This window comes from Tachyglossus aculeatus, chromosome 1 (assembly GCF_015852505.1).
Source record: "Tachyglossus aculeatus isolate mTacAcu1 chromosome 1, mTacAcu1.pri, whole genome shotgun sequence".
In the NCBI taxonomy this organism is placed as follows: domain Eukaryota; kingdom Metazoa; phylum Chordata; class Mammalia; order Monotremata; family Tachyglossidae; genus Tachyglossus; species Tachyglossus aculeatus.
Genome location: NC_052066.1, coordinates 156,627,195 through 156,652,502, shown reverse-complemented (window position 1 = coordinate 156,652,502; position 25,308 = coordinate 156,627,195). Strand labels below are relative to the sequence as shown.

The 25,308-nt window shown below is 45.1% G+C and overlaps 1 protein-coding gene across 1 annotated transcript in view; it reads left to right on the top strand.

Annotated features, from left to right (window-relative positions):
• Positions 1–25,308, top strand: part of RIN3 (Ras and Rab interactor 3) — a 130,461-nt gene that overhangs the window by 73,283 nt on the left and 31,870 nt on the right. The window contains exons 9-10 of the mRNA XM_038746053.1: positions 16,148–16,220; positions 22,286–22,377. Coding sequence (XP_038601981.1) covers positions 16,148–16,220; positions 22,286–22,377 — 165 coding nt within the window. The remainder of the gene's footprint in view (positions 1–16,147; positions 16,221–22,285; positions 22,378–25,308) is intronic.

Below are 25,308 nucleotides of genomic sequence, written 5' to 3'. Positions count from 1 at the left end.
CTCCTCACCCTGGGCTTCAAGGCTGTCCATCACCTCGCCCCCTCCTACCTCACCTCCCTTCTCTCCTTCTACAGCCCACCCCGCACCCTCCGCTCCTCTGCCGCTAATCTCCTCACCGTACCTCGTTCTCACCTGTCCCGCCATCGACCCCCGGCCCACGTCATCCGCCATTCCTCTTCTCCCATCCCCTTCTGTGTCACCCTGACTTGCTCCTTTTATTCATCCTCCTCTCAGATCCTGTTATTTATATTAATGTCTGTTTCCTCCTCTAGACTGCAAGCTTGTCATGGTCAGGGAATGTGTCTTTTTATTGTTATAGTTCATTCATTCATTCAATCATATTTATTGAGCGCTTACTGTGTGCAGAGCACTGTACTAAGTGCTTGGGAAGTACAAGTCGGCAACATATAGAGATGGTCCCTACCCAACAATGGGCTTACAGTGTAGAAGGGGGAGAATAATATAGTGTACCCCTAGCACTTAGTACAGTGCTCTGCACACAGTAAGTGCTCAATAAAGACCCCTAGTGAGCAGGGATTGTCACTCTTTGTTGTTGTATTGTACTTTCCCAAGCACTTAGTACAGTGCTCTGCACCCAGTAAGCACTCAATAAATACAATTGAATGAATGAATGAAAGATTGAATGAATGAATGACCTCTGAAAGCACAAGCATGACCATTAATGACTTCTCAGTCTTCTTGCCCTTAGGCTCCATTGTTGGTTGAAGGCTTCAAGATGGAAGCACCTATTCAGGCACAACCCCAACAAGGACCATTATGGTCAGTGTGGCAATAGCCACCTAACTTCTGTCACTAAAGAGGAGGAGAAAGAGCCTGTTTGGCAGTCTTGTTCATAGTTCCCACCAATAACTATGGTATCTGTTGAGCGCTTACTATGTGCCAAGCACTATATGAAGTGCTGGGGTAGACACAACATAATAAGGCCCCACAGTCCAAGCAGGAGGGAGAACAGGTATTGAATCCCCATTTTGCAGATGAAGGAACTGAGGCACAGAGAAGTGAAAAGACTTGCCCAAGGTCACACAGCAGGCATGTGGTGGAGTTGGGATTAGAACCCAGCTCCTTTGACTCATGCTGTTTCCACTAGGCCATGCTGCTTCCCATCACTGCCACCATGGCTGAGAGGCCCCCTACCACCATTCCAGTTGACCCATTGAGCGTCTCTATGTGATTCATTCAGAAGGCAAGGTGGAATCCTGAAAATTCCACCATTTTGTGATGCCTGTTTCCATATTCCAATCAGGTACGGAAAATTTAAACCACTCTGCCTTCTCCGTCTTACCTACCTTCTCCAATACCCAGAAAAGCACCCACATCAATCAGTGGTATTTATTGAGTGCCTATTATGTGCAGAGCACTGCACTTAGTGATTGGAAGAATATGAATACAGCAGAGTTCATTCATTCATTCATTCAATTGTATTTATTGAGCGCTTACTGTGTGCAGAGCACTGTACTAAGCACTTGGGAAGTAGAAGTCAGCAAAATCTAGAGACGGTCCCTACCCAACAGCGGGCTCACAGTCTAGAGGGGGGAGACAGATGACAAGAGATGGTAGATGCGGATCACTACCCACAGGGAGCTTGGAGTCTACAGAATAATAATACCTTGGTTTTCTGTAGCACCTTTATTCAAGCTCTCTCACATTAGTTAATTCACTTTTGCCCTCAAACAATCCTGTGAGGTAGGTAGGAAAGGTAGGTATTACTGTCCCCATTTTGCAGTTGAGGAAACTCAGGTACAAAGAAATTGAGTGATTCACTCTTGGTCGCATGGCAGGGTAGCGGCACAGTTGGACTCAAATCCGGGCCTTCCAACTCCGAGACCGACGCTCTGTCACTTCACTAAGCTGCTTCCGCATCTGGCCATTCTTTTGGTTTTCTTGTCAATCAGCAATTTACTAGACATCTTTCCTTCTGTTTAAGTCTATAAATATTCCCTTTTAGAATATTTTGTTCCTCTATGTTACTGACAGTTTATATTCCTTGGTTTAGACCGAAAAAAGTACTAATCCAAGCAGATCAAAATATGGAACAAGAGCATAAGGAAAATAAATACACATTGCAGATTGAAAGGTTTCCAAAATTCTCATCGGAAAATTGGAAAGACCAAGTGTAAAAGGAGTTTTAGTCAGTAAAGAAAATGGATTTAAAGTTGAATCACCATGCAGGTCTTTGTTTTTCCTGACCCGAAAGTATTCCAATTTCACCTAGACTCATAAACAGAAGGCATTTTCCATCCCCAAATTTAATTGGAAGTAGAAAACTTTACATCAAACTCCACTGTGAATGTCAACTGAATTTTAACAGAGGTACAAAAGTATTTCATGTTAGCTCCCCAGGGACAGGAATCTAAGGATATGCAGAGTTAACTGAACATGCTGTCATATACATGGTATTGGGCCAAGTGCCATACTGTAGAATTCAAAATGAGCTCACAGCCCAAAAAGGCAACACCCTGGAAAATTTGTTCAATTTGTTCCAGGCTTTTCATTTTTCCTTTAACTCACACACACACACACACACACACACACACACACACACACACGAACACACGCGCGCGCGCGCGCACGCGCACACACACACACACACCCCTCCCCCATTCATTCACCCCCTAATGGAAGGGAATTTTTGAAAAGGGACATTTGTGATATAACTAGAAAGCAGTTTCTGAAAAAAGGACCCTTTGTCTCCAGACCATTTCTCATTTAGTATCAAATATTTGTGGTTCCTCGGCAGTTTATATTTTCCTACTGGAAAGTATATAAGCACATGATTGGATTTTATCCTATTAATTTAAATGCTAATCAGTTTTTGATCCTCTGCTTGGAGGATTACAGCCACAGAGGAAAACAACTGGGTACAAATGTTTACTCTGATAGAATTATTGTAAAATAACCTCTGGAAACATCAAAAACGGATATGCTGAATACAGATGAATTCCAACTCATGTGTAGAATGCTTTTTTTTGAAAGCAGGCACCAGTTCATAAGAAAGAACTTTTTGTATTTGAGGCAAACAGTCCTTGATGAGCTTCCCAGCACCCCTTGAAACAGGATACCAGTGTCCTGAGGGAGAAATCCCAGATCCCTTAATGTTGCCTGCATTGTCCACAGACATTACCTAAAGCAATAGGGTTGTTTGTGCTTGCCCCACCCAACTTCTTCCTGGAGAAGGTAGAAACTAGAGAAGCAGCGTGGCTCAGTGAAAAGAGCAAGGGCTTTGGAGTCAGAGGTCATGGGTTCTAATCCCAACTCCACGGTTTGTCAGCTGTATGACTTTGGGCAAGTGACTTAACTTCTCTGTGCCTCAGTTACCTCATCTGTAAAATGGGGATTAAGAGTGTGAGCCCCCCGTGGGACAACCTGATCAGCTGTATGACTTTGGGCAAGTCACTTAACTTCTCTGTGCCTCAATTACCTCCTCTGTAAAATGGGGATTAAGAGTGTGAGCCCCCCGTGGGACAACCTGATCACCTTGTAACATCCCCAGTGCTTAGAACAGTGCTTTGCACATAGTAAGTGCTTAATAAATGCCATCATTATTATTAAAATGATGTTTCTGCATTCTCTGGGAATTTTATTTCTCCCCCATTAACACAAATAATTACAAATTGTTACTTGCTCCTGTTGATAGGGAATGTGTCTAACAACTCTGTTGTAGTAGTGTACTCTCCCAAGCACTTAATTCAGTGTCTGCACAGAGTAAGTGTTTGACAAATAGCGTTGATCGATTAATCCGCTCATAATCAGCCTTGATAAACCATGGCTCACAGGCTTTTTGCAAACAGAAATCCTGCCAATTCCAGCTACCAATTAATCAATCAAGAGTTTGATTAAATGCCTACTGGAAGCAGCATGGAGTAGTGGATAGAACAAGGGTCTGGGAGCCAGAGGACACAGATTCTAATCCTGGCTGCGCCACTTGTCTGCTGTGTGACCTTGGGCAAGCCATTTAACTTCTCTGTGCCTTGGTTACCTCATCTGTACAATGGAGATTAAGGCTGTGAGCCCCATGTGGGACAACCTGAATAGAATACCTTGTATTTACCCCAGTGCTTAGAACAGTGCTTGGCACATAGAAAGCACTTAGTAAATACCGTAGTTATTATTATTATAATTATTCCACCTGCTTCCTGCTTCCACCAAAATCAGCCCCTTCCACCTACACCATCAACCCTACCCCTTCTCACCTTCAAAAAAACACTTGCAACCACAATTTTTCCTTCCATCTTCAACTCTTAGTCTTTGGTGGCTCCTTCCCTTTTGTCTTCAAACATGCCCATGTTTCCCCAGTCCTAAAAATATTCACTCTGTACCCCACCTCCCCATCTTTCCTTGTAAAGGTTGTCTACACCTACTGCCCCCACTTCCTCTCCTCCAGCTCACTTCTTGATTGACTTTACAATCTGGTTTCCATTCTCTTCACTCTTCCATTCTCTTCATTCTCTGAGGCTGCCCTCTCCAAGGTCAGCAATGACCTTCTTGCTAAACCTCATGGACTTCCCTCTTAATCCCTCTCTGCCTTTAGCCTGCCTTAGACATTGTGGACCACTCCCTTATTCTGAAAACGTGATCTAATCTTGGTTTTTTTTCTGATCAATCGATCAATAGCATTTATTAAGTGCTTACTACGTGCATAGCACTGTACAAAGTGCTTGGGAGAGTACAATGCGAAATAATTAGCAGTTGCGTCCCCTGCCAATAATAAGCTTACAGTCTAGAGGAAGCAGCTGGAGAGGTGGGAGGACAAGTCCATCATGACCTTCATCGGAGGGGTGGGAGGAGGTCCTGACAAAGGCTGTTCCTATTTCTCTTCTTACCTTTATGGGTTTTTTTTTAATGGTATTTGTTAAGCACCTACTATGTGCCAAGAAAGATGCAAGGCTATCAGGTTGTCCCACGTGGGGCTCACGGTCTTAGTCCCCATTTTACAGATGAGGTAACTGAGGCACAGAGAAGTAAAGTGACTTGCCCAAAGTCACAAAGCTGATAAGTGGCAGAGCCGGGATTCAAACCTATGATCTCTAACTCCCACACCCATGCTCTTTTCACTAAGACACGCTGCTTCTACTCCTCAGTCTCTTTCTCCAGCGCTTCCTGTTCCTTTCACCCCTTATCTGTAGATGTCCCTCAGAGTTCAGTTTTGGATGCCTTTCTCTTCTCAGTGTATACTCCCTCCCTTGGATAACCTATTTGCTTCCACAGTTTCAACTAGCTACCTCTGTGTAGATGACTCTACCAACCTCTCTCCTACTTTGACATCTCACATTTCCTACTTACTTTAGGTCATCTCTTCATAGATGACCTAACGGCATCTCAAGCTCAGTATATCTTACCTGCAAAATCCTTTCTACCTCACTTTCCCATCACGGTTGACAATACCATTCATTCATTGATTCGATTGTATTTATTGTGTGCAAAGCACTGTACTAAGTGTTTGGGAGAGTATGATACAAAGAAAACAGACACATTCCCCACCCATAATGAGCTTACAGTCTGGGGGGGAGACAGGCGTTAATATACATAAATAAATAAATTATAGATGTATACATATGTGTCGTGGGGATTGAAGGGAAGATGAATGAAGGGCGAAAGTTAGGGTAATGCAGGAGGGAGTGGGAGAAGAGGAGAGGAGAGCTTACTTAGGGAAGACTTCTTGGAAGAGATGTGCCCTCGATAAGGCTTTGAAGTCGGGGAGAACAATTACCTGTTTGATATGAGGATGGAGAGCATTCCAGGTCAGGGAGGTCAGGATGGTCAGTGGCCAGATAGATGAGAATCCATACTTCCTTCAGCTCCCTAGATCATTTATTTAAAAAAAATCATCATTCCGCATGCATTTCTCCAGTTTTCAAAACCCATTCTTCTTTTCAGGCAAAGAAGATTCTGATTATTGCTTTTAAGACATTCAATCGGCTTCAATTTGTCTCTCAACAGCACTCACTCTTTATTCCTCTAAAAATATCTTACTCATTTTGCCTCATTTTTGTGTCTCCCCCACCAGCCTCTTAATCAATCTATGATATTTCTTGAGTTTTTACTGTGTGCTCTGTACTGTACTAAACTCTTAGGAAAGAACAATGCAGTAGAGTTGGTAGACATGTTCCCTGACTGCAAGGAGCTTGCTGTCTAGAGCGGGAGACAGGCATTAATTAATGTGTTACAGCAGGGGAAATGGTGAAGTAAAAGGACATGTATGTAAGTCCTGTGGGGCTGCTCATTCAAGCTCTCATCCTATCCCGTCTGGATTACTGTATCAGCCTCCTCTCCGATCTCCCATCCTCCTGTTTCTCCCTACTTCAATCCATACTTCACGCCACTGCCCAGATTGTCTTTGTCCAGAAACGCTCTGGGCATGTTACTCCCCTCCTCAAAAATCTCCAGTGGCTAACAATCAAGCTACACATCAGGCAGAAACTCCTCACCCTCATCTTCAAGGCTGTCCATCACCTCACCCCCTCCTACCTTACCTCCCTTCTCTCCTTCTACAGTTCAGCCCGCACCCTCCGCTCCTCTGCTGCTAATCTCCTCACCGTGCCTCATTCTCGCCTGTCCCACCGTCAACCCCTGGCCCACATCCTCCCCCTGGCCTGGAATGCCTTCCCTCCCCACATCCACCAAGCTAGCTCTCTTCCTCCCTTCAAGGCCCTGCTGAGAGCTCACCTCCTCCAGGAGGCCTTCCCAGACTGAGCCCCCTCCTTCCTCTCCCCCTCCTCCCCATCTCCATCCCCCCCACCTTACCTCCTTCCCTTCCCCACAGCACCTGTATATATGTATATATGTTTGTACGTATTTATTACCCTATTTATTTATTTTACTTGTACATATTTATTCTACTTATTTTATTTTGTTAATATGTTTTGTTTTGTTCTCTGTCTCCCCCTCCTAGACTGTGAGGCCACTGTCGGGTAGGGACCGTCTCTATATGTTGCCAACTTGTACTTTCCAAGCGCTTAGTGCAGTGCTCTGCACACAGTAAGCGCTCAATAAATACGATTGAATGAATGAATGAATGGGGCAGGGGATGGGATGAATATCAAGAAGCTTAAAGGGTTCAGGGCCTAAGGGTATAGATGATTATACACGCTCCACCCTTCCGCAACCACACTGAGCTCCTTTCCACCTTCATATTTAAAATACTTGAGATCCCATCTCTTCTGACTCCTTCTCTGATCCAGTCCTTATTTCTCTTACTCCTTCTTCCTTCTTTATCACCTATGCACTTAGATCTGTACCCTTTAAGCACTTGATGGAGATTAAGACTGTGAGCCCTCTGTGGAATGGGACAGTGTCCAACCTGACTAGGCCACCCTCAGTCCTGAAGTAGTTTGTGAACATCTCCATAATTTACTTTAATGCCCGACATCTCCTCTAGACTGTAAGCTCCTTGTGGGCAGGGGATGTGTCTACCAATTCTGTTGCATTGTTTTCTCCCAAGAGCTTAGTACAGCGCTCTTGAGCAAAAGGTTGGAAGTGGTAGACAGAGCAATGTGGGGCACTGTGAGCAGGTTAGCTTGAGAGGAACAAGGAGCAGCATGGAGAAGGAGCAGAGAAAAGCAATGTGGCCTAGTGATAAAAGCACAGATCTGAGAGTCAGGTCCTGGGTTCTAATCCAGGCTCCACCATTTGTCTGCTGTGTGTCCATGGGCAAGTCGCCTAATGACTCTGTGCCTTAGTTTCTTAATCTGTAAACAGGATTTTAAATCCTATTCCCTCAAATTCAGGTTGTGAGTTCCATATGGGTCAGGGACCATGTTCAACCTGATTATCTTGTGCCTTCCCCAGGGCTTAGTACAGTGCTTGACACATAATAAGTGCTTAATAATAAATCCCATAATTAAGCAATCTCTGAACTCTCCACTTAAGAAAGCCCAATTGCCATTTCATCCTCTTTTATCACCCAAGTACTTACCACAACCCTGTATACTTATGTACATATCTTTTATACTCTATTACTTCCCCCAGCTGTAATTAATTTAAGTGCCTTTCTCTACTATACTCTAATCTCCTTGCGGTCAGGGGTTGTGTTTTCCAAATCTATTGTGCTCTCCTAAGCACTTAGTACAGTCTTTAAATTCTACTGATTGATTGATCAATATTCATAAATGCTAACATGGCGAGGTAGCACTGATGCAGCAGTTCCAGGGTTGAAAACGGGGGAGTTTATGAAAATGAAAAATGAAGCCTTATTCTGCTTCAAACAGCCAAACAAACAAGAATTGAGGAAACAAGGAAAAGTAGTTTTGTAACACATTTCCCACAGACCACTCATACAGAAATGAAAAGCCAGCCCTATGGAAAGGGCCTTGTAACATTTGAAAACAGGTTGTTCTTTACCTCAGTCAAACCACACCAAGTGATTGTTTCCATAGTTACGGTGCTGTTACAGTGTGTGGTGAGAAAACCACTGGCTGATGCAGTCAGTGAGCTCAGAGCCACTGGGTTCCTGTAAAAAGCCATCTGTGTATAAGTCTGAAAATGAGGAACTAGTGTAACCCTCTGCAAGACCGTTCCTGGGGTGATTATTGAGGACAATGCTCAGAGCCTCACAAGGCAGAGGGGACAGCCAGAAAAGCCAAGCTTCCTTGGTCTACGTACTCTGCTGAACCTTGGCCTAGTAGGTAAAGCACGGGCCTCAGAGTCAGAGGACCTGGGTTCTAATCCCAGTTCCACCACTTGCTGCTGTGTGACTTTGGGTAAGTCATTTCACTTCTCTGTGCCTCAGTTACCTCATTTGTAAAATGGGGATTAAGACTGTAAGCCCCGTGTGGGACAGAGACTGTCTAACCTGATTAACTTGTATCTACCCCAGCGCATAGAACAGTGCTTGACACTTGGTAAGCACTTAACAAATACCATCTTTTTTTTCATTCTGTACCATTAGACACATTAGAACAATGTTTGACACATAGTAAAAGCTTAACAAATACTTTTTTTTTCATTCTGTAACTTAGACACCTCAACCTGTCTGGTGCTGCCCACAGCTTCCGGAGGACCCTTTGCGCTGGCCCCTAGCTTGAACTCCTCTCGGCTGCACTAATTTATGTTATTAAATTCTACCTAAACTTCCAGCTCTCCATTTCCTTCAAGGAAATTTCTGCACTAATTTCTGTTATTGAGCTCCACCTAAACTCCCAGCTCTCCATTTCCTTCAAGGAAGGTGCTTGGCTATAGAAAATTAAGGTCAAATGGGAGTCTCCTTTCTCCTAGAATAGATTCACTTCCTCGCCTGTTCTGCAGACAGGAAGAACTAGTGCTTTCAAACTTGAGATCCACAGCACATAAAATGGGTTATGGGTATGGGTATGGTTATGGGTATGACCTGCTTGTTACCCTCTCCTCCAACTTGGGCCTTTATATACCTAGATGTTTTGGGGTGAAACAGCGGTCTCCAAATGGAAATTTAATCAATGTTCAAACACAAACTAGCAAAATTAATTTTCAGTTTACTTTGCCAATCATCTGCCCCCTGAAATTGGACAGTCGTCTGCTGTCAATTTTAATTTTAACTTTCCTTTGGATGCTTGGTAATTTAACACATTTAACCTTGGGCCACTGTTAAAGATGTCACTGGAGAAGCAGCCATTATTAGCTGAAGTTGCTCATGACCATGGATAATCAGAATTGTATAGATAGCTGTTTATCTGTACTGATGTCTGTTTCCACCCCCTCTAGACTGTGAGCTCGTTAAGGGCAGGGATTGTCACTATTTATTGTTATATTGTACTTTTCCAAGTTCTTAGTACAGTTCTCTGCACACAGTAAGCACATAGTACAGTTCTCTGCACACAGTAAGCGCTTAGTACAGTTCTCTGCACACAGTAAGTGCTTAATAAATATGATTAAATGAACGAATGAATCGAAAAAGAAAGGGAAGGTTCCCCTTGTAGAGCTTGAATTACTATGACAAGAGGATGCATCTATGGTTTACAGACACTCTGTATTTGCTGTAGAATGTGGTGCAGGCCATTGTTAGCCAGGAATTTCTGAAACTGAGGGAGCCTATTCATAGGGGAAAGAGGCAAGGATGTCTCTCAATCTGCTTTTGATCAGATAATCTCTGAATCTTTCATCCTGTTCACTTATAAATACCTTTCACAGCAATAGTTTTTGACAGCTGCTGGATCTAGGTGAATTACTTGGCTATCTGTTAATAAGTATTAATGACCAGAAGTTCCCTAGACATTGTCCAGCCCGAAAGCAAAAATCTCACAAAAGAAAGACACAAAGGAAACTCTGAACCCTATCACCTCTGAACTGAAAAGAATTAGGAAGTTTTACCTATTTTTAGGAAACAAAGACAGCAACTTTCAAAAGTGCCTTACTGCCTTAAGAATTGCAGTATTTAAGTTCTTGAGGAGTGGGAAAACATGTTCTGAGCATTTTTGTAGAAAATGGATCGGGCAACAGAGTGAAGTATGGACTGGATTGGGATGGGACAGGAGGTTGGGAGGTCAGCAAGGAGGCCGATGCAGTAATCCAGGCAGGTTATGATGAGTGATTGTATTAATGTGGTAGCAGTTTGAATGGAGGGGAAAGGGCAGATTTTAGCAAAGTTGTAAAGGTGGGATTGACAGGATTTAGTGGTGGATTGAATATGTGGGTTGAATGAGAGAGAGGACTCAAGGAGAAGCAGTGTGGCTCAGCGGAAAGAGCATGGGCTTTGGAGTCAGAGGTCATGTGTTCAAATCCCAGCTCTGCCAATTGTCAGCTGTGTGACTTTAGGCAAGTCACTTCACTTCTCTATGCCTCAGTTACCTCATCTGTAAAATGGGGATTAACACTGAGCCCTCGTGGGACAACCTGATCACCTTGTAACCTCCCCAGCACTTAGAACAGTGCTTTGCATGTAGTAAGCACTTAATAAATACCATTATTATTATTATTAATAAGGATAACGCCAAGGCTACTGGCTTGTGAGACAGGAAGAATGGTGGTGCTGCCTACAGTGATGAGAATGTCAGGGGAAGGACAGGTCTGTTTTGGACATGTTAAACCTAAGGACATCTAAATAGAGATGTTTTGAAGGCAGGAGGAAATGTGAGATTGCAGAGAGGGAGAGGTTAGGGTTGGAGATGTAGATTTGGGTATCACCTGCATAGAGGTAGTAATGGAAGCCATGGGAGCAAATGAGTTCTCTCCAAGGGAATGGCTGTAGATGGAAAATAGAAGGGGACCCAGAACTCTGCCTTGAGGGCCCCCCTACAGTTAGGGGGGTGAAAACAGAGGAGGTGCCTGTGAAGGAGACTGAGAATGAACAGCCAGAGAGATGAAGAGAACCAGGGGAGAACAGTGTCAGTGAAGCTGAGGTTGGATAATGTTTCCAGGAGAAAGTGGTGGTCAGTGGTAGGAAGGAGATGGGACAATAACTGGAGGGAGCTCTGGTGTGAAGGGAGGGGTTTTTTTAGGGTAGGGGAGACATGGGCATGTTTCTAAGTAGAGAAGAAGCCATTGGAGAACATACAGTTGAAGATGGCTGTTAAGGAGGTAAGACGAAAAGGGGCAAGTGTGTTGATAAAGGTGTGAAGGAGTGGGGTTGGTTGTTCAGGTGGAGGGGGTGGATTTTGAGAGAGGGCAGGAGATCTTCTCTAGAGATACTACTGGGAAAGATGGGAGAGTTAAAGAAGGAGCAGGAGTTGGGAGGGACTGAGGATGGACAGGGGAGATTTTAGGGCAATCACGCCTGATGGTGTCAATTTTCTTAACAAAGCAGGTGACCAAGTCACTAGGGGTAAGGGATGGGAGAGGTAGGGGGCAGGGGGCCTGAGGAGAGAGTTAAATGTCTGAAACAACTGGCGAAGGTGATGGGCATAGGTATTAATAAGAGTGGAGAAATAATTTTTCTAGGCAAAGTTAAAGCATGCAAGGACAAACTTGAAATGGATGAAGTCGGCCCGATATTTAGATTTCAGCAGCAGTGCTCTGCAGTTCATGCACAAAAGTGAAGGAGGCAGACTGTTCAGGTGATCCAAGGCTGTGGTTTAGTGGTACGAGATCGATGAAGGGATAGGGGAGTGAGTGAGTTGAGTTCAGTAGAGAGGGTGGTGTTGAGGGCGTCAATTTGTTCATCAAGAGAAGGTGATTTGGAGTAAACATGATTATGAGTTCCTCCACCAAATGATTCTTTTTTCTTAAATAATGAATATAAATAAATAGATGTTTTTTCCAATCTTTACATTTACTGTACGTAGTACAGTGCTCAGCACAAGTCAATTTTCATTAGATGCCAATGATTGATTGATTCTTGGTAATATTCATTCATTCAGTCATTTTTATTGAGTGCTCACTGTGTGCAGAGCAGTGTACTAAGCGCTTGGAAGAGTTCAGTATAGTAATATATCAGACATATTCTCTACCTTCAATGAGCTTACTTATTGCAACGCTCTGCACCCAGCAAGCCCTCAATAAATATCATCAATTGATTGATCGATTGGAATCCAAGTTACATTACTACCCAAAAAGGCCCATGCCACCTCCACAGCTTTCTGATTTTTTTCCCTTTATTCACAGTTAGCCTCACATAGTCTGGGAATCGACCCCTGAATACAAGTTATGAGATGTGAGCTCTAACTGATGATGGCATTTATTAAGCGCTTACTATGTGCAAAGCACTGTTCTAAGTGCTGGGGTGGGTACAAGGTAATCAAATTGTCCCACTGGGGCTCACAGACTTAATTCCCATTTTCCAGATGAGGTAACTGAGGCACAGAGAAGTTAAGTGACTTGCCCAAAGTCACACAGCTCACAAGTGGTGGAGCCGGGATTTGAACCCATGACCTCTGACTCCAAAGCCCGGGCTCTTTCCACTAAGCCATGCTGTGATTTACTAGTTCCCGTACCCTCTCTGGGACTCAGTTTCTCCACTTACAAAACAGGGGAAATAGCATCTACTCCCCCACCCACAAATATGTTCATTCAATCGTATTTATTGAGCGCTTACTGTGTGCAGAGCACTGTACTAAGCACTTTGTAATGAGAAATGAAACAGTAGATGCTTACCGTGCTTTTCTACCTAAATTATTCTGGAACACAGACTAGCAAAGCAGTCTATCACCTTATTTAGTAGGAGTAGTTGTGGTGAAATGTAATAAACACTATGTGCTAAGCATGATAAAAAGATCTCATAATCTAAATGGGGATAGGCAAGTTAAGTAGAAAAGCGAGAGTGAAAAATAAAATGGTCCTTTTGGCTCCCATTGTCTGTCTGCCTCTAACTATTGTGAAGGCTTTCTTTCACAACATCTTGGGTCATCCCCTCCCTCCCCATCCAAATCGCCCAGGCACATGTCATATCCGGATGTAGTAATTATGGTATTTATTAAGTGTTTACTATGTGCCAAACATTGTTCTAAGTTCTGGGGTAGATACAAGTTAATCAGGCTGGACACAACCTGTCCCTGTCCCACATGGGACTCATAGTCTTAATCCCCGTTTTACAAATGCAGTAGCTGAGACCCAGAGAAGTGAAGTGACTTGCCCAAGGTCACACAGCAGACATGTGGTGGAGCAGCAGCAGACATGTGGTGGAGCGGGGATTAGAACCCAACTCCTTCTGATTCCCAGGCCCGGGCTCTATCCACTAAACCATCTGCCTCCTCCTGTCTCTCCTTTCTGCAATCCATACCTCACTCTGCTGCCTGGATTATTTCTCTAAAGTGTCATTATGAACACACATCCCTGCTCCACAGAAGCTTTTAAATAGTTGTCTGTTCCTCTCCACATCAAGCATTCTCCTGACCTTCGGATTTTAAGCACTCAAACGGCTCTCTTCCTTCTGCTTATCCACCCTCTTCCCCCACTCCACACAGCTGCTCATACTGTGTTCTTCCCAAGCTAACCTCTCCCCATCTCCACAGCCTGCCTAAAGTCACATCTCTTCTAAGGGGCCTCCCCTGATTAATTTCTTCCCCATATGTGCAGCGAAAGAGGAGTAGTGCAAAGGGAAAAGGAAGATAGAGCAGAGTAGAAAAAGAACAAAAAAAAGCGTAAAGGGAAAGAATGTAGAAAGGAAGAGGAAAGAGGGGATAAACACACGGAGGGGGTGGAAGAGAGAGGTACAGAGGCTGCAAATGGGAAATAACATCCTGCCAGGGACAGGGCAGGAATTTTGGCCCTTACCAATGACGTTTTGCTCTAAATCTGAACCACTGCCCCGTTTCCCGCAGGGATGTATCAGAATCAAACGTCAAAACACATAATCTCTCTTTAATCTCTTATCTATTTTAAAGCTGGGTATCTCCCCTGCATCCACTCACCATCAATTCATCAATCACTGGTATTTATTGGGTGCTTACTATATGCAGAGCACTGTTCTAAGCCCTTGGGAGAGTAAAATACAATAGTTTATTGAGTGCTTACTGTGTGCAGAGCAGTGTACTAAGCGCTTGGCAGAGTTCAGTATAGCAACAATAATAATAATAATAATGATGGTATTTCTTAAGCGCTTACTGTGTGCAAAGCACTGTTCTAAGCACTGGGGAGGTTACAAAGTGATCAGGTTGTCCCACGGTAGGCTCACAGTCTTAATCCCCATTTTACAGATGAGGTAATTGGGGCACAGAGCAGTTAAGTGATTTGCCCAAAGTCACACAGCTGACAATTGGCGGAGCTGGTGGAGCAATGTATCAGACATATTCTGTGTCCACAACAAGCTTACTTATTACAGTACTCTGCATCCAGCAAGCCCGACCCTGCCCATAATGAGTTTACAGTAGTGCTCTGCACACAGTAAGCACTCAATAAGTACGACTGAATGAATCCTTAGTCCTGTCCTGTCCTTAGTCCTACTCAGGGCACCACCGTGAGCCCAAGCTGGCCAGGGTTCTCAGATGTCCAGTCCCTTTGGGATCATCTCGGATGTTGGTCCTTTTTTGGTCCTCAACTCTTCCCTCTCAGGGTTTAATGACCTCAGCAAGGACAAACTGGCCACTGAAAACTACCTGCACAACGCACATCACAACCCTCTAGAAGCGGCACGGCCTAGTGGATAGTTACTGCATCTGTAAAATGGAAATTAAGACTGTGAGCCCCATGTGGGATTGGGACAGGTTGTGTCCAACCTGGGAGTCAGAAGGACCTGGGTTCTAATCCTGGTTCCGCCACTTGTCTGCTCTTTGGCCTTGGGCAAATCACTTCTCTGTGCCTCAGTTACCTCATCTGTAAAATGAGGATTAAAACTGTAAGGCCCATGTGGGCTATGGACTGTGTCCACACTGACTTAACTTGTAACTACTCCAGTGCTTAGCACAGTGCCTGGCATATAGTAAATGCTTAACAAATACCATAAAAAAGAGGGGGTTCAGGGGGATTTGCCTTCTTAACGATCAGCTCTTCCCGTCTCATGGCTATGTGACCCCTCCCCACTATTCTGTTTCTCCTGATTCCCTCAATTTCTGCACTCCATCACTGTATATTAACTGAGTGCCTTGTATTGTTCATTGTTCTAATGACTTGTCTTGGGTCTGTGTAAGGCATAGTACGTAGTAAATACTTAACAAATGCCATAACCAACTAACGGTGGAGACCTGTGCCATTAACTGGCTGCTCTAAGTGAGGTGTGGGCTCATCTCGGTCTCCATCTGTACAAAGTAAAAGATGCAGAACCTGCAGGACTAAATGAAGCCTAGATAATGCTGGATTTACACTAGGTTTTGAGAATCTTGACTGACAAGCCATGAGCACCCAGTGAACGTGATGAAATATCCTTGCCTGGGGGCTTTACAAGTGCTGTTCTAGCTAGCCAAGAGAGATGGGTGATGTGATCCTGGGGCATTCCCTTCCAAGCCCCAAATCCTTCTGTGTCCCAGATGTGTTCTTTGGGCAGGCTGAACAATCCAGTTCTGAATTCAGCTCTCAGGGTGCCTTTTTCATTGCAGGAGCTCAAGTGCTATTTTCCAAAAATCCATCCACGGCCAAATTATCTAAAATGAAGACACACTTTCTTCCCCTCTCTGTTTCTCTGAGAAATCAGTTTGCAGGGAGCCAATCAGCTTGGACTTCCTACTAGCCTGCAAGAGTGGTTCTGGTGTTAACAGGAAGAGGAGAGGCAGACCCCTGAGCCCTTCTCCTCCTTGCATATAGGGAGGAGCACAGGCCATCACTGAATTCGTCTCTTGTCTCTCTTCAGTACTGTACCTGGAAGGATCTGTTCTCGTGTTTGAGGATGTCTTCAAACTGATAGCTTTCTACTGTGTCAGTAGGTGAGTGGAACTCGACTGTTTCAGTCTAGATCGGCATCAAATGTGTTTACCAACTCGTCCTGTATTCTCCCAAGCATTTAGTACAGTGCTTTGCACACAGTAAATACCATTGACGATAACGATGATGATCATGGAAATCAAATTCAAGCAGTTCTTTAGTGCTTGGGGGACAACCGTACCCGCATCAATAATGGTCGGCCAACGGAGTAACAGTAGTAATAGTTCTTATTAAGCACTTCCTGTGTGCAGAGCACTGTGCTAAACTCTAGGGAAGAATACACAGGTGGGAATTAGACATGGTCTCTCTCCCTCAGGAGACTCATAATCTAAATAGTTTGCGGGAATAATAAATTCCTCGTGGGCATGTAAGTTCACTTCTCCTAGGAGAAGCAGCTCTATATGTCTGAGGCCAATTCAGGAAACAATCTAGGGAGAGGGTACTTGGGGGTGACTATTACTCTGGCTGGCCTTGATTAATATTACTGTTATTATTAGTAGTATTATCATTGCATTTGTTAAGCACTTACTATATGTCAAGCACTGTTTTAAGTGCTGAGGTAGATACACGTTAACCAGGTTGCGCACAGTCCCAGTCCCACATGGGACTCACATGATAAGTAGGAGGGAGCAGGATTCAATACCTATTTTACAGCTGAGGAAACTGAGGCACAGAGGTGTTAAGTGTCTTGCCCATGATCACACAGCAGGCAAGTGGCAGAGCTGGGATTTGAATCCAGGTCCTCTGCCTCTTAGGTCCATGCTCTTTCCACTAGGCCATGCTGGTTGATCCAGTAATAATAATAATGGCATTTATTAAGCACCTACTATGTGCAAAGCACTGTTCTAAGCGCTGGGGAGGTTACAAGGTGATCAGGTTGTCCCACGGGGGGGTGCTCACAGTCTTAATCCCTATTTTACAGATGAGGTAACTGAGGCACAGAGAAGTTAAGTGACTTGCCCAAAGTCACACAGCTGACTAGTGGTGGAGCTGGGATTTGAACCCATGACCTCTGACACGAAAGCTCATGCCCTTTCCACTGAGCTGGGCTCATTCTCTTGCCTTTAGGTAGTGCCATACCTAACCAGGAGGGGGGTCAGGCCACTTTGGTGACTGGAAAAAGCAAAGTTAAAAACAACTTGTTCCATTCTTGGTGACAGAGGGAAAGGCAGATGGTAGGAATAGCACCTGGCTCTAGGACCAGGATCTCGATCTTGTTATCTCCTCACCTGCTGTCTAAAGGAACAGGCAGAGGGCACCTTGGGCAGCCAGGCAGACCCAATTGCTAGGAGTGAATCATGTGCTTACCATTGCCACCCCCCTCTAGACTGTAAGTTCATGTGGGCAGGGAATGTGTCTGTTCATGGTTATATCGTACTCTCCCAAGCACTTAGTACAGTGCTCTGCACACAGTCAGTGCTCAATATGGTTGTATAAAAGAATGAAGTATGTGGGCTCTGTTAAGAATCAAGTGTGCACCCAGAGAGTGTGGCATCTGAGCCGAGGAGGGATGGGGCAACATTGCCAAGATCTGCCCTTTCCTCTCCATCCCAACCGCTACCCTGCTCATTCAAGCTCTCATCCTATCCCGTCTGGACTACTGCATCAGCCTTCTCTCTGATCTCCCATCCTCGTGTCTCTCTCCACTTCAATCCATACTTCATGCTGCTGCCCAGATTATCTTTGTCCAGAAATGCTCTGGGCATATTACTCCCCTCCTCAAAAATCTCCAGTGACTACCAATCAATCTGCGCATCAGGCAGAAACTCCTCACCCTGGGCTTCAAGGCTGTCCATCACCTCGCCCCCTCCTACCTCACCTCCCTTCTCTCCTTCTCCAGCCCAGCCCGCACCCTCCGCTCCTCCGCCGCTAATCTCCTCACCGTACCTCGCTCTCGCCTGTCCCGCCATCGACCCCCGGCCCACGTCGTCCCTCGGGCCTGGAATGCCCTCCCTCTGCCCATCCGCCAAGCTAGCTCTCTTCCTCCCTTCAAGGCCCTACTGAGAGCTCACCTCCTCCAGGAGGCCTTCCCAGACTGAGCCCCTTCCTTCCTCTCCCCCTCGTCCCCCTCTCCATCCCCCCCATCTTACCTCCTTCCCTTCCCCACAGCACCTGTATATATGTATATATGTTTGTACGTATTTATTACTCTATTTATTTATTTATTTATTTTATTTGTACGTATCTATTCTATTTATTTTATTTTGTTAGTATGTTTGGTCTTGTTCTCTGTCTCCCCCTTTTAGACTGAGCCCACTGTTGGGTAGGGACTGTCTCTATATGTTGCCAATTTGTACTTCCCAAGTGCTTAGTACAGTGCTCTGCACATAGTAAGCGCTCAATAAATACGATTGATGATGATGATGATGATGATGTTGGGGCAGAGAGGACTTTACCCACTCCATGGAATCAGTGGCAGAGAAGTCTTTTCCTTTCTTCCCTCCTGCCTGCTGCCAGCTCAGTGCCAGCCCAGTCTGCCTCATTGTAGATAGGATTCCACTGCTGTTAATCGTTACTCAAAGGGATTTCCCCTCTATTATGGGATAGCTGAGACAGATGCCCGTTACCGTGGGGCTAGATGCCCCTGGGTCTCTGGTCCAGGAGGGCAAATTTCCATTTTAAGCAGCATGGCCTAGTGGCAAGAGCAAGAGCTTGGGAGTCAGAGATCGTGGGTTCTAACCCCAGTTCTGCCATTTGTCTGCTGGGTGACCTTGGGACACAGTTAACTTCTCTGGGCCTGAGTTACCTCATCTGTAAAATGGGGATTAAGACCGTGAGCCCCATGTGGGACAGGAACTGTGCCCAACCTGATTACCTTGTATCTACTCCAGCGCTTAGAACAGTGCTTGGCATATAGTAAGCACTTAATAAATGCTATAATATTATATTGTACATATTGTATATAATATATTTCTTATATATATATATCATAATAATGATGATATTTGTTAAGCGCTTACTATGTCCCTAAGCACTGGGTTTTATATATATATGTGCACTATTCTCCAGACCACGCTGTTTCTCCTTTAAATATATATATATTTAAATATTATATATGTATATTTATATATATCCTTTATATATATATTTAAAGGAGAAACAGCATGGTCTGGAGTATAGGGCACAGGCACTGAGTCAGAAGACTTGGGTTTTAATCCCAGCTCTGCCAGTTTTCTGCTGGGTGAGCTTGGGTAAGTCATTTCACTTCTCTGGGCCTCAGTGACCTCATCTATAAAATGGGGATTGTGTCTGTGAGCCCCATATGTGACATAGATTGTGCCCAACCTGATTAGCTTATAACTGCCCCAGCACTTAATACATTGTCATACATTTTTTAAAAAAATGAAAAAGTGGAGGGGATGAGGAGAGAAATGATGGGAGAGGGGGTCGTTAGGAAACACAGTCCAGACCCAGTATGAGGCACCATTCAACCCCATTCCTCTCCACCCTGTCATCGAGAGGTCCAGAATGCAAATATATGGAAAGATTTTCCTGGAAACCCCTTTCATATGTGAAACATCCACCTAAAAGCTCCTCTTTCAATTTCATATCTTTTCCCTCAGATTCCCATGGCACCCCCAAGGAGGAGCTAGACAGAGAGGATTGCCTTCCACAGGTAGCTAGGAGAAACACCAGCTATGGACAGATTCCTTGCTCTGGGAAGGCTTACCTGTGCAGTGTGAGGCCCCAGGAGGTGGATTTAGGGATCACCACTTAGTGTCCGGAAAATGATGATCTACAAATTACAAGGAACAGTTTATTGCTCCTGGGAGAGGAGGTGCTAGAGCCAGGCTGGTTTCCTCCCTCAAGGAGAATGACCAGTCTCCCTTCGGTCTGCCTTGCAAGTTGGCCTTACCCACTCCTGGAGAATCTCTCTCACTCTTGCTCCTGTATTTTTGCGCCTTCACCTCGATCACAGGACAGGCCTGGGACCTCTTCTGTGTCTTTCAAGACCTAACAAAAGGGATCGGAAGGGTTTTCCAGGATTGCCAGTCGTTGTAAAGCACCTTCCTGTCCTCTCCCCACTCCCCTCTCTCCCTAAGAAAATCAGGGGTTCTTGTTTACCCTTAACAGAAAACTGTTGGGAAGAAGGGGAGAATGGGATGTAGTCTGTTTCCTAAAAAGCATAAATGGCAAGCTGGCTGAGGCAATAACTCTCATGCAAGTTTCAGTGAGCACTATCCTGCCAACTTGGCTGACAAGGTCTGACAAATAGGCTCTTTTATTAGCAGAACGCCCGCTCCTCCAACCTTCCCTGTCTCGTTCTTTCCTTCTCTAGTTCACTTTTGCTTTCCTTCCCCACCAACACTATCGACCTTCTCCTAGATCGAACTCTCAATGAATAGAATAATGAGATATTGGCTTTTTTCCCCATTTCCTCCATTTGGCAGGTGGTTAGTTTTTTGGTTTTTTTGTTACTATGTGCCAGGCACTGTTCTAAGCTTTAGGGTAGATGCAAGGTAATCAGGTTGGACACAGTCCCTATCCCACATGGGATTCACAGTCTCAATTCCCATTTTACAGATGAGGGAATTGCGGCACAGAGAAGTAAAGTGATTTGCCCAAGGTCGCACAGCAGACAAATGGTGTAACCGGGATTAAAACCCAGGTCCTTCTTACTCTCAGGCCTGTGCTATTTCCACTAAGTAGGCCACGCTTCTCAGGTTTGAATACAAAAGAAAAATCCCGACCAATCACTCACTCATACTTTATTGAGACTTTACCATTTGCAGGGTGCTTAGGGGAGTACAGCACACATTCCCATTCATATTCCCACACATACAGACATATTCCCTGCCCACAATGAACTTATAGTCTAGAGAGAGAGACGGACATTAATATAAATGTATAAATTATGGATAAATACATAAGTGCTTTGGGGCTGGGGAGTGGGGTGGTGGTGAATAAAGGGAGCAAGTCAGAGCGATTCAGAAAGGAGTGGAAAAAGAGGAAATGAACCACTAGTTTCTGATGGTTGACAAACCAAAGCACAGATCCGGGTGGAACTGGGAGGGAGGAATTTGTTTCAACGTCTTCCAGGCGCATCAGGGTTACAGCAGGCTTCTGTTCTGGGCTGGCGTGGGTTAGAACAAGAGACTCATTCAGCAGAGCCATTTCTGGGTCAGATCACTGGTCCAATATCCCAGGGCTCTGCTTCCAACCATGGCAACAGGATTCATGGGGGATGCTTGCTATGCGATACTGTATAATGGCTGCCCTCCATGCCATCCATTCTCATGGTTAGGGTGTTAAGTGCCACATCAAATCCCTAACATTCCCTCTAGTCACTCGATATAACTTCCGAGAATGTATCCACGAATTTACCCGAATCCTCTTGAGCCTATGGAGAGCTCCAAATGAAGATTAAAAAAAAAAAACAGTCAGTAAAGGTCTGTGAGAATGTGGTATTTGGGGTGATGACATGCCATTACTTGACTGATTGCATGTCCACTCCTGAGATGATAAAGTAGCCCTTTTGACAGGAGTCTATCCCAAGCATGTCCCCGGGAAGATAGGGAGACAGGAGAAGGAGCACAAATAGAAAGAGATGGAACCAGAAGCAGGGTGGGGACAGCGTGAGCAGTGTCTCCACAGACGACTAATAGTGGCAGAGGTAAGATGCCATGACCCCTTTCTCCACCTAATTTGTCTTCCTGGCCCAGAAATTCTAAGACTAAGGACCACAGAGAACATGGCTGCAGCTTCTGTCCTCTGGAAAAATTCAGGGCTGTAGGCAGAGTAGAAGCTCCCCTACCAACAGGCTTTGAATGCTCTTGCAAACCCTGTTTCATCTTTTTGTTTCCTTAGGAAGAAGTCAGGGCTTAGTTGTCCCTGGATGGTGTGAGTCATCCCACCCAGAGCTGATTATTGGAAAAGAGATCACTGGGTGAGGAAGGGACAGGAAGAGATAAGACTATTGTTGTATTGTTCTCTCCCAGGTGCTTAGTACAATGCTCTGCACACATTAGGCACTCGATAAATACAATCGAACGAATGAAAGTGCCACCTGTGAGTGTCTGAGTTTCTCACATCACCTCATGTCTTTTTACTCCACTTGTTTGTTTAGGGATTTGCTGCCCTATACATTAAGGCTGCCTCAAGCCATATTGGAGGCCAACAGTTTTAAAGACCTTGAAATCATCTCTAATCTGGGAATAGGTAAGTCTTTTGGAGATAGCTGGTGCTTCAAATGGAGAAAAGGACTCTCCCTCTCCAGGACCCTGTGTCCAGCTAGTGGGACCAAGGGCCATAAACTGGATTGTTGTTGCCCCTTGATAGCTTTGCTCATAAGATTATTTGGGAGTTTCAAAGAATGGGTTCTAGATTCAGGGCTCAGGATTCCTGGGGGGCACAGTCCAAGTTTGAGAGAGCCAGAAACTTTGGGTGTTGGTGTTTATTGTTTCTGAAAGTGGGTAAAGAGTCACAGGATGACAGGGCAGGAAGGAACTTTGAGTAGTTATTGAATCCACTCCCCTGCCTTGCTGGGGAGTTTCCTAGGCAAAGGAAACTCTAACCTGCTTTTAAAGACCCCATAATAATAATAGTATTTGTTAAGCACTTCCTATGTGCCAAGCCAGCATCGTACTAAGCACTGGGGTTAGATATAAGATAATCAAGTCCCACATGGGGCTCACAGTCTAAGTAGGAGGAAGAACAGATGTTGAATCCCCATTCTAGACTGTGAGCCCGTTATATGTTGCCGATTTGTACTTCCCAAGCACCTAGTACAGTGCTCTGCACATAGTAAGCGCTCAATAAATATGATTGAATGAATGAATTTAGCAGATGAGGGGAACCGAGGCATAGATAATTTAAGTGACTTGCCCAAGGTCCAACAGCAGACAAATGGCTGAGCCATAATTAGAACCCAGGTCCTCTGACTCCCAGGCTTGTGCTCTTTCCACTAGGGCACTCTGCCTAATAAATGCCATTTAAAAAAAAAAATCACCCATTCCAGTGTCCCTCAACCAACCATATTGGTCAGAACATTCTTCATCGCCAGCCTAAAACCTTCAGATTGCAATTTATTTTCCTAATGGGAAAGAGTTCTAAGGGAAGCTTTTTCTGAGTGTCTGTCTTCTCCTAGTCCTCACACCCCCCTAAAATCCATGTCCCCCTCTGCTCCCAGACCTGTGACCTGAATCATGCCAGGCTAGCCTCAGGGGAGCAGGGGAGGGAGGGAATGCCTAGCTGGGAGCTGAGCCTTTTGGATGGCCCCAGGCCTCAAGTCACAAACGATGCTGTTCCTTCTCCCTCCTTCCTTCTCCCTCCTTCCAGTTGCAATCAGCAGGGCTACCTGCCCAGTGGAATGCTCATCGCCATCCTCCAGCCAGCTGAGGGAGTCAGGAAGGGTGCACTGGAGCCATATGGTGGAGACGGCCACACCTCTAGGCCTCTGGAAGTGTAGTGTGTACTGGGAATTCCTTGAGAGGCACTGAGGTGGCCAGTGGCCAAGGGGAAGTCCGGCAGCCAGAGAGACTGACGTGCCAACATCAAAGGCTTCTTGGGCCGCCTTCTCCTTGCGTGTGGGGTTTGTGTCAGTGCCCATTATAGATAAGGTGCTATTCTGCTTCCCCTCTCAAAGGGAAGCCACCAACTTCCCCTTTCTTAGAGCTATGGATCACTTCGCTGACACGCCTCTCCCATACCATGAAGGGATGCAAGAAGTGCCTCATAGCTTCCAGTCAATCAGCTGCAGTCGCACTCACCCCTTCTTGACTCCCTCTGCAGGATACAGACGTGGCTGGGTTTCAACATGGGCTACAGTGGGGCTGGAAAACCAGGGTCAGCAGGGGACAAAGCAGCGGTCACCCTCTTCATCCTTAGAAATGTCAGCTGTTTTCACGCAGACCGGGGGACGGAAAGCAATGGCTCTCTAAAACAAGTAGGTGGGGTCAGGGTCTCCCTGGAGAAGTGCTTCAAGTTTGAGGGGCCCCAGCCACACTTCTGTAAAACAGCAGGTGACATCCGGGGGTGTCCTGAAGGTAGTGGTGGCATTAATATTACTATTACTACCTACTGAGCACCTTGTACAAAGTGCTAAACTCACCACCCATTCCCAGCCCACGAGCAGCTTAAGGTTAAGCAGGGATCCACTGCCTCTTCCTCTGATTCTCTTGTGGGCTGGCAGTGGTGAGTGGGAAGGCAGGGGAAAGAGGAGGAAGGCTCAGCATGGGCCAGCCTCCTATCTTGGTCTACCTGGGGTCTCTGGTACAGAGCTAATTATTTTTGTGCCAAAGCAGGTTGAATGAACAGGACCCTCATTTCCCCCCATAACAGTCATGCAGCTTAAGCTCTAGACTGTAATCTTGTTGTGGGCAGGGAATGTGTCTGTTATATTGTTATGTTGTACCCTCCCAAGCATTTAGTACAGTGCTCTGCACACTGTAAGCACTCAATCAAGATAATTGATTTGATTGATTGATTAAGCTCTGGGTCCCATTATATAACCCTTTGGTATGTTGTTGTTTATCGTATTTGTTAAGTGCTTACTATGTGCCAGGCACTGTACTAAGTGCTGGGGTAGATTCAAGCTAATCAAGTTGGACACAGCTGGAGCTTAACAATAATAATAATGATGATGGCATTTATTAAGCTGTTACTATGTGCCAAGCACTATTCTAAGCGCTAGGGAGGTTACAGGTGATCAGGTTGTCCCACGTGGGGCTCATAGCCTTAATCCCCATTTTACAGATGAGGTAACGGAGGCACAGAGAAGTTAAGTGACTTGCCCAAAGTCACACAGCTGACATTTGCCAGAGCCAACATCTGAACCCATGACCTCTGACTCCAAAGCCCGTGCTCTTTTCCACTGAGCCACGCTGCTTCTCTTACAGCTTACAGTTTTAATCCCTATTTTACAGATGAGGTTACTGCGTGGCACATAGTGTTTAACAAATACCACAATTTATTACTATTATTATTATTGTTGTTGTTGTTGTTACTAGAACAAGCCTGAGAGATGATCTAAAAGTGTAGATTTTGGTTCCATCAGGTGGGTATTTTCACTAGGCCTGATTGTACCAGCTGAGGCTCTCTAAGGAACAGGCCTCTCCCCCTGCCATTTTCCACACTAATTATACCTTTGAA